This window comes from Poecilia formosa, unplaced genomic scaffold, assembly GCF_000485575.1.
Source record: "Poecilia formosa unplaced genomic scaffold, Poecilia_formosa-5.1.2 Scaffold348, whole genome shotgun sequence".
Classification (NCBI taxonomy): Eukaryota; Metazoa; Chordata; class Actinopteri; order Cyprinodontiformes; family Poeciliidae; genus Poecilia; species Poecilia formosa.
Window position 1 is genome coordinate 236468 of NW_006800287.1, and position 10039 is coordinate 246506.

At 38.2% G+C, this 10039-nt stretch overlaps 1 protein-coding gene across 2 annotated transcripts in view; it reads right to left on the reverse strand.

Annotated features, from left to right (window-relative positions):
- Positions 1-798: 798 nt before the first annotated feature.
- Positions 799-10039, reverse strand: part of nhlrc2 (NHL repeat containing 2) — a 39459-nt gene continuing 30218 nt past the window's right edge. The window contains exons 9-13 of one of the 2 annotated variants that reach the window (XM_007574284.2): positions 9139-9261; positions 8070-8273; positions 7647-7860; positions 2948-3231; positions 799-2468 (exon numbers count right to left, since the gene is read on the reverse strand). In XM_007574284.2, coding sequence (XP_007574346.1) covers positions 2969-3231; positions 7647-7860; positions 8070-8273; positions 9139-9261 — 804 coding nt within the window. In that variant the 3' untranslated portion in view covers positions 799-2468; positions 2948-2968. Of the gene's footprint in view, positions 3232-7646; positions 7861-8069; positions 8274-9138; positions 9262-10039 lie in introns of both variants that reach the window. The other variant, XM_007574283.2, reaches the window with a different exon arrangement.

The following is a 10039-nucleotide window of genomic DNA, read 5'->3' on the forward strand; positions in this document are numbered from 1 at the left end:
GGCGTTTACTTGTACCGATCCCCCGTTTACTTGACTAATCCTAAATAAAATCCCAACTGCATCAATAATACTAAATAAATTAGTAAGTAGAGTATAATTTGATATAAAGTCTAACAGTGTGTAATTTAATCTCAGCAATAAATGCAGCTGCTTTACGACAAAATCTACATTTCAAGACTTTTTAGGGATTTTATACCTTTTTAAAAAGTGTAAATATAAAAATTGACTGTGGTTGATTAGATAGGCAGGAAGGAAAAGTTCAAAAGCCTGCAACAAACAAAACATGAAAACCCTCACAGCAACAAAGAGCGGGAATAAATAAAAAATAAACCAGGGGGGAAAAAACAAGCAAGGAAAGATGAGCGAAGGAAGAAACTGATATTCAAACTGGATGAATGACAGACAAACACATAGTTGTAGGCAAAAAGATGGATGGATAAACAAATGTGAACCATAGATGGATGAATGAGACAGAGAATAAAGTCTATTATCACAAATATCACTCAAAATTAATTCAGACGTGGAAAATTCACACTTTAAATTCCACACTTTTCCTTTCTGTTCCAGCCACTTTGAGTCGGTGCAGCTGGATTGGAGTCAGACTCCACAGATGAGGAGAAAATGAGCTGGCTTTGAGAAAAGTATGAAATCTATCACAAATCAGAACATTTCTCAAAACCTGTCTGCACAAAATCTCAGCAGAGGCACAGCGTTCTCGTTTTGTTACGGCTCCAGTCGAGGTGGAGAAAATCCTGTTTCTCCTCCAACTCTCAGAAGACAATAAGCAGATTCCAAACAGAGTATATAAATACGTTTATTAGGTATTTTTCGCTTTAATTTGTGGACAATTTAATGCATCAAACGAGTCTAAAAAGTTGGGAAAACAATCTCACCAACAGCCATTCGAAGCCATTACAATTCATAAAAAAAAATATCCTGGAGGGATGACAGAAAACGGATCAGAAAACTCGAGCAGCTCATTTCAAATAAATAACATGTGGGAATAAAGCACTTTCTCCTATTACAGTATATTGTTATTGCTTCAGATACAGTTAAGTGTCATCAGTTTAGACTTCTGGAAGGCACTTGGGCCGAACGATCCGAACAACAGAACCAGATTCCAACAATAACGCCACGCGAGGCGATGGGGATAAAAGAAAAAAACACCCCGAGGTCCGCTTCCGACAGCAGGCCGTAACTTTGAGAAGCAATACAGACAAAATAACAGCGTCCACATTATCATATCTTATTGCGCAACAGAGAGCGATCCAGCGGCTCCTTATTAGAGTCTGTCTTTCATATCACGCTCCCTTTGTGAAGCAGATGATTTGAATGAGACTTTGTCTTCTCGGTGTAATAACGCGCAGCGTGGCGGAGCAGGCGGCAGACTCGAGGTGTCGTCGGCTCGCAGGGGAGACGCCGCGGCTTTTTGAAAACAGGAACTGTATTCATCACTCAGATAGCAGCTTAATTTTAACGGTCTGAATCAAAGCGGCGCCCCGTGACACAGATAATCACAAGCAGAAGTTTTTATCAGTCGCACAGATCCCGACGTCGGACAAGTGTGACCATTCAGACTCCGAGAGCCGGTCTGCGGTGATGCGCGGCGTTAAGAAGATAAATATTTACGGACGCAAGATTAGCATGCAGCTAGAAGGCACCGCAGCAGGAAGAGCTGTAGCAAACACTCGCAGGGCATTGTTAAAGTACTCGCACCGCGTGAACCTTCTCACATTTTGTCACATAAAAACAAACCGTAATGTATTTTATTAACGTGAAACACAGTAGTGGCAGCATTATGGTGAGGGGGATCCTTTAATTTCCAAGTAAAGATAGAGAATGGGAAGAAGGATGGAGCTAAACGCAGAACAATACTGGAAGACATTTTGTTAGAGGAGGAAATTACAAACAGAACTTTATTCTGTTTTATGGGGATTTTATGCTTTGCACAATCTCCTCGTGATGCATAAAAATGAAGCAGAAGGATAATGAAACATAATTTGTTTCTTCCCCTCTCCCAGCCAAACAAATCTGGGAAATACGGAGGTGATTTGATCAAATTAGAGCGACACTAAAGTTTTTGGATGCAGATTTGAAGCAAATTCAGAGGGTGTGAATACTTTTGAAAATATAATTATAAAAAATCTAACACTGGAGTCCATTAACATGATAAAATGTGAGTCTGCATAGATAATTTTAATACATCATGGGTGCATAAAGTTCACGTCTTTCATTTTGATCAGATTAAACGGTGCAGTGGATATTTCTGGTTTCCTACTCCAACAGCCCATGAAAGGCCCTGAATTTCTTTTTTTTTTTCATGTTAGGAAAACGGTCATATCTCTGTATTAGTATTCACAAGGTGTTCTCTCACGGTCAAAGGCAGAAAGAAACTGAATCATAACTCAGCTCGATTAAATATCCTTCTTTCGTTGTTATTCCTTTTTTCTGAAAAGTTCGTCACACAGCTGATGAAAAAAGAAAGAAAAAAATCAGATCAGGTTCTGGGAGAAATGGGTTCAGAAACTGCTCAGTAATTACATTTTAGTAGTTATACAAAATACTCTCTTCACAAGATTTACATGTAAATCGATCTCTTATAGAAACAGAAGCATCTGGAAGTGGATTTGAGTTTAAAAAAAAAGATGCTTTACAAGGTTCTGATTTTTAGCAATATAAATAATCTGGATTAAATATAAAATATTATTTCACCACCACCACCTGCTAAATGCATGATAAAAAATGCATACATTTTATCCAAATCTAACAAATGTTCCAATAACTAACAAGAAATACGGTTCTACTGTTAAATCAGGCTAGTTGCAAACTTGCACTATCAATGCAAAGCAGTTGGTTTATGTTTACTTCTAGGAGATTCTGAGCAGTTTGTTTGCCTGAAAAGTAAAAATCACCATTCTTCTTTCAAAACAGTAAACAAAACCTTAACCTGAGAGCCGTGCGGCTGGTTTTAGAAGGAGTGGGCGAACGCCACGGTGACCTCTCCGTCTCCAGGACTGGCGTTTATTTGAAGAGGCTGGCTGAACGAGGCGGCTTTCATAGTGCAGGCTTTACCTTCCTCCAAACAGTAAAACAGCCACACGCTCAACCTGAGGTCGGGGTTTCCGTCCGACTCCCTCACGGCGGCGGGAAGCTTGGCTGACACCCGGAGCGGCTGCGTCAAATCCACGATGCTGCCGGACGCCACCTGGTTTTCCAGCAGCCACTCGTTACCTGAAAAACAGAAAAAGAAAAGTCAGAATTATAAATAATTGACTTCCTTGAAGCTTTAAATCCATCAAAAGTCACATAGTTTGGCATTAAAGTGGAGGAAGAAGAAGTATTAAAAGGATACTATTAATAAAGTCTTGGAGTTTTTTTTTTCAGAAACTGGTCAGATGTAAAATATTTACCTCATTGTGAGTAATTTTAGACACAATAAAGGCCTAATAAAAAACATTAAGCGCATCTAGACTAATCTTTATTTCAAACAAGTAGAAAAAAATAAAATAAAAATCAAATATAATCCCTATAAAACTTCATATACAGTTGAATAAATCCCATCCCTAATTGTCTCGTCCACATATGTCCCACGTTATATATATATATCCACTGCTAATTTTTACTTATATCACAAATCCTACACTTTCCAAATTATATCTACACAATTAATTCATTATTATGCACTATACACAGGATGCACATCTTTCTGACAAGGTATTCTAATTTTTTAATCTTTACACAAAGTTCACATTTCTTCTTAAAAAGAAAAAGGGCATCCAAAAATACGAATAAAAGAACTTAAATGTTTTATAACATCCTTTTTTCAAAGCCAACATTCATAGAGATTTGAATGGTGGTTGATGTGTGTGTAAAATAGAATAAAATTAACATAAAATGCAGTGTGGGAATAACAGCAAAAAAATAAATAACACTTTCAGTTTCCTTGAAGCAGGTTAAATTACATTTGGAATTAAGATAAAATGTGCTTTAAGATATTTTATAGTAAACTTCTTCCAGCAAACATTCATAAGAGACTTTAGTCTGTACACGAGCAGCTCTGTAGATGTTTTGATTTGCCACAATCTGAAGTTTAAGGGTGGTTTGTTTAAGAAACGTAAGGCAACAATGACAACACATATGAAACAAAAACGCAATAAAATGGTAAAAAATAAGCTTGGATCCTCCATGGTGCAGTTGGGGTGATAAGCCAGCTGGGGCAAATCAAGCAAAGTAAGTCCAGGCATGATGTGAGGTTTAATAAGACGCTCAAAATTATTCATTATGCTGGAGTCAGTCAGACTGGGTGGGGGGCAATCAGGCAGAACAGATTTTTTGTGTCTGATAAGATTAGATAAATGCACTTATATGCATTTATCTAAGATTGTACTCAAGTAAGATTAAAAAAGTTTGCTGTATACAGAGGCTCCTTGAATACTGAGTAACTGATGATGTCATAAGATGGAGAAAAATATAGCTTTGTGTGCAAAGACTAAAACAAAAGCAATTAATCTAACAGATGATGATGTTATTACACGTTTTCTTGGGCGTTCCAGAAGAAAAACATGCAAAATCAGCAGTGACAACTCACAGTTAACATCAAAACGCCTGGCAAACATTACAATCATTACAATCTGGGAATATATATGCCCAAAACAAGATGGCACATAGCAAACGGTTGCTAAATTTATCTCAGGTGGCGTGCCAAGCCTTCGACGGGCCAATCCGTCCCCAGAGACACTCTGACAGCACAAGGAAAAACAAGATCCAGTGGAGTTTAGACCAAGTTCGGTCTGTGTGAAAGCGCCAATCCGCCCTACGCCTAGATTTACTGCGCTGCCTGTTGACTGGAGCCTCAGCGTTTCCCATCACTGCCAAACAGAGCACTAAAATGTGTAGGAACATTTATTTTCTGACACAATGGCTGTACTTCTACAGGCAAATTTACATTTTTAGCAAAGAAAAATGAGTAAGAAGCTCAAAAGGGAAGGCTGGAGTTTCTACTGTGAGAAACTCTGAACCCAGAGAGACGACAAAATCCATGCTCACAGTGATTAATGAAGCCACGGCCTTACATGAGGTCCCACAGAAGCCATTTCTAAAACACGTTTTTTAAAAAAACAATTTAGATCTGGCGTACAGCTCTAACTTGATCCATTAAAATTCCTGCCTCGCTGCTGATCCGATCAGCAGAAGTCTAGACTGTGCATAATGGGACAGCGGAGGATCACATAACATAGCCTGGTGGCTAATTATGTGAACCGAGGCATGTCGCCTTATCAAAAAGTCCTAAAAATAGGCTGCTGATACGGCTGACTGCACGCTGCGTCACTCAGAAAGATGGAAACAGTTTAGTTCCGAACCCAATGATCGGACCGTCAGCCGTCACTCGTGTTGTATCTGAAAGCATCACCTCACACCTGATTCTGGGGTCAAACTGTGGTTGATTACCTCAGAAATATGCTGAGAACTTTAAAAAAAAAAAGCAAAAAAAAACACACATAAATCTTCATCAGTGGTTCAGAAAAGTGATTTAAGTAATTCTCCATCCGCTGCCTGAGAGTCCCAGGTGTAGGCTGGGAGAGAGAAGCGCTGCTTGTTGAACGGTGAAATAGAGGTTAAGCCTCATTTCACGTCCACTTTTCTTTTTTTATAGGCAGAATCATAGAAAACGGACCAAAATAACAGCATGTAGGAGAACGCAGAACTCCACAGTAGGGTCATTACAAAATAGGAGAACAGCTTTTTAGATTTCAACAAGTTAGAAGGTGTGTTTGTGTATGATGTATTTATCTTGGGGTCGGAAAGAGTTTGGGTGAGTAAGACCACTTTAAATGAGTGAAATCAAATAATACCCAACAATAGAAACTTAAAGTTTGCAGGACATTATTATAAATGTTCCTCCACATTTACTGAAAATATGTAAAAAGTTCTAAAATAAGAACAAATGTTTGTCAATAGAGGCACCGATGAGGGGTTTTCTTACCCAGGTTGTCCCTCAGTGTATTATAAGCCTGGCGGGCCACCAGGCTTTAATTGTGCCCCCACCAGGCTGAGTATTGCTTATTTATTTAAATCTTTTTAAAATGTTTGCATTTTTTAAGACGATATAGTTGGTGTACAGGTATTAATCTTCCAATCTTTCAATAGTACATAAATATCAAGTGATATTTTCTAATTTCCTGTCAACTTAAAAAAAAATTTAACTCGAAAACACAACAGGGTGCTGGACGAATGCCTGCCCTAACACCCAACCACCTGACTTAGCAAGCGACTTTCACTTTTTCTTGAGGTCCAACTAGCTGGTTACTGTTTTGAACAAATAGGATTTTTCTATATTTTTTTTCCAAGGGACTGTAAATCATAAGAGAAAAATGTGCTGACAGAGTTAGAAAATGAAGAAAATCCCTGATATTTCATCTGATTATTTATGCACTTGGTTTATATGTTTATGAAGCAAAAATTATTTTTCAGTATTTGATCACAAGAGTGCTTAAGAAAAGACATACACATTTCAAACTATAGCTTAAGTCTATCGGTGCTTTACCTCTTCAGAGTTTATGCAAGTTTCCAAAATTTAAGACCATTATGAATAAAATTTAAGATCTGGCAGGAAGACAAATGTACAAAAGAAAAGCAGGGGACGAAAACTACAATTTCATGGCTCTAAGCAGCAGCTTTGTGCTTCTCACATGGCATGTAGCTCTCTAGATTAGCAAGATTAGCAGCTTTTTACTGGTAGCCTACCGCCTTGAGTCACAGAAAGCAGCGAGTGATGTCTGCGCATGACTCAAACTTTTACCCGATAGAAAAGTCCAGCAGTCTAAATAGAGTAAATAAATTAAATAGTTCTGCCATGACAAAGTCAAGACCTGTTTTTAACTTATTGAAGACCAACTTACATTTTCTTAAAGAGATGTAAGACTTTTTAAGGCCTTAATTTAGCATCCTGCTCAACGCATGGTGACAGACAAACTTGGGTCAAAACCAGTTTGTCATTGCTCCAGTTATTTTTAACTTTTTAAATGTTGTTCTGACTTGATTTGGAAAGTCTGGGCAATGTGGTATTTTCTTGTGATAAAAAATTTATGAGCAAAAATAAATTTTAATCTTTCTTCATTGTTTACCATCTAGGGTTACATAATACATCAGCACCAACATCGTATCGGCCAATATTATTCATTTTTTAACATGTCAGTATGAAACTGTGTTAATACAAACAACCTTTATTTATTTTTATCCGTTTCTGGTTGGGTTTTTTCCAAATGTCTCTAAACAGTGGTGAGTGAAATAAATATCAGTTAACCCCCCTAACACCAATACTAATATCAGCTATCAACACTGGCTCAATTTTTTGTATTGGTGCATCCCTAATACCAGTCCTAATATTTGGGATTTCCTACATGTCCATTTTAGTCATATTCATTCAAATTCCTTTAATAAAACCCACAAGTGAAGAGAAATACCCAAGTAATCTTGCAGAAGTGCAGTAAAGATTTTCTATTGAGCAAAACTAACTTTGGTTTTAAATGCATTTTAAACAGCATACAATGCAATGTAAGGATGATTATTTTTTAAACGTGAAATCGAAGATTAGTAGGAATAAAAACATTTTTTAAGAGAGAGAGAATGTTTTGTTAATATTTTACCCTCAGCTGAGAGCGCCCAGCAGCTGGGCGCCTCGTCGGTGAGTTTCACTCCTTCTGGAAGCGACATAGTGAGTGACAGGATGACAGTCTGGCCTGCCGACGCCGTAACTGGAGGCAAATCCTTCCTGGCAGCTGATTTAGGCAGCGTGGGGACTTTGGTGACTCCCAAAGGCTTCACAGATGCTGAGTCTGTGCACTCAGTGGAGATGTGGAGCTGGTCGGGAGACAGATTTAGGTGTTCGGATTAATGCAGAGCAAGGAGAAAGCTACTTACGCTCACATTGTTCTTTTCTGTGTCACCTTTTACCCAAACGCAGAGGGCAAAACGCTTTTAGGAAAGATTAATTACACAAACACAAACAAAATGTAAAAGTCCTTGCTCAAGGTTACAAACACACAGGCACACACACACACAAGTCTGACCAGAGAGACGCTGTTGGAGTCCAGGTTGAGAACTTTGATTTTGTGGTTGTTGGTGTCGGCCACGTAAAGAAGGTTCCCTCTGATGCAGATTCCTCCTGGTTCGTTGAAGCAGGTTTTGGTGAACTGGGGGCCCAGAGCATCTCCAGCTTCTCCTGCCCCTGCTAACGTGGTGCACTGCTTTGTCTTTGGATCCACCACCTTGATCTGAGCACAATGAGGCAAATTAAAGGAGGGTTAACCTTAGAAAGGGTTCCAGTACATTCCCAAAAATTCAAACGGTCAAAGTTAAGCTCTTAGTCCACTTTTGGATAATTTTTAAAATTTAAATATTAACGTTCTGCACAAATTTACTGCTGATGTTTTTACAGAGGTCAGGCTTTAAATACCAGCGAAAATAAAATAAAAAATTTACATGAATGGAGTGAGGAAAGATGAATAAAAGATGAAAACAAGGGCGGTAAGGACTGAGAAACGAAGGGAAGAATGAACAAAGTTAAAGCAAAATAGTAAAAGGAAGAGAGTGCAAGAAAAAGGAAGAAAAAATGAGAGAACAACTGAAATAGCAAAAGGAAGCAAAAGACAGAAAAAGCAAAAGAAAGAACAGAGTGAATCAGAGTGAGAGCAAAAGTAACAAAAGAACAAAAGAAAGAAGTAAAAATGTATGAACAAGAGTAAAATAACAAAACAAAAGAAAAAAGAAAGTAGAGCAAAAGAAAGAGAGGTAGAGTGAAAGAGCAAAAGAAAGACCCAAAAAGAACAAAAGGAAAGAACAAAGGAGTGGAGAAAAGACAGGACCGATAGACAGATGCAACATTTAGACAAAGGAACAGAGAATACAGTTTGTCATTTTTATATTATTCCATATTTATTCAGACTGAAGAAATACTTTTAAATTCTACTCTTCTTAGGACTCGTTTGAAAGCCTGCATTAAAGTCAATTTATGATGCTTTGAGTGAGAATTAGAAACTTTCTGTAACCTTTCAGGCCTGAAGGAAACTAGAATGACGCCAGAACCGCTAAACATATGAAGAGCGCTGATGGTGGGGCCTTGTGACGAGCCTCGCTTACCTTGTGGTTATAGGAGTCGGCCACATAGAGTCGGCTTTGTTCAGCAGACCAGGCCACACCGAGAGGATGCTGCAACTTGGCATCCACCCCCTTCCCATCGACGTCCCCAAAAGCAAAAAGGTTCTGGTGGACGGAAGACACAATATTCACCAAGTCAAATCAAAATCCAGACGTAAGAAAAGGTGTGAAAAACAAAAAACGTCAATGGTGGCCAACACGTTTCAATAACAGTGGAAAGGTATTTTGGTTTTATTAGTACAAATCCAAAACAAGTCTGATGACTATTTGGAGGAAAAATACAAGTTAACTTTTATTTTCTTGTAGTAATTTGAGAAAATGAAGAAATTCTGAGTGACAACAGAGTTGATGAAACAACGTTGCTTCTAAATACTAACTGGTTTGTAAGAAGGATGACAAATCCAAACAGATGGCAATTTATTCTTGGTCGCTCAGTTCAGACAAAACTTATTTCTGTAGCAGAACAGTGTAGAGAAAATATTACATCTTTGAAATCTCATGAAACAAATGTTAGTTTAAATGTAGCTAAATGCTTTTATTAGAAAATGACTGGAAAAATGATAATTGGATGGATAGATGGATGGATGGCAAAAGGAGAAATGGAGCGATGGAAGAACAGCAAAAGATTTAAAGGACAGATGGACAGATGAACACAAAAAGGATGAATAGACAATAATTTGATGGATGGATGGACAGTAAAGGATGACCTGATGGACAAATGGATGACAAAAAGACGGATGAACGGACGATGGAAGACAAGAGGAAGAAAAGGCTGTAGTTTGATGGATGGATGGATGGATGGATGGATGGATGGATGGATGGATGGATGGATGGATGGATGGATGGATGGATGGCAAAAGGAGGGATGAACAGATGGATCATG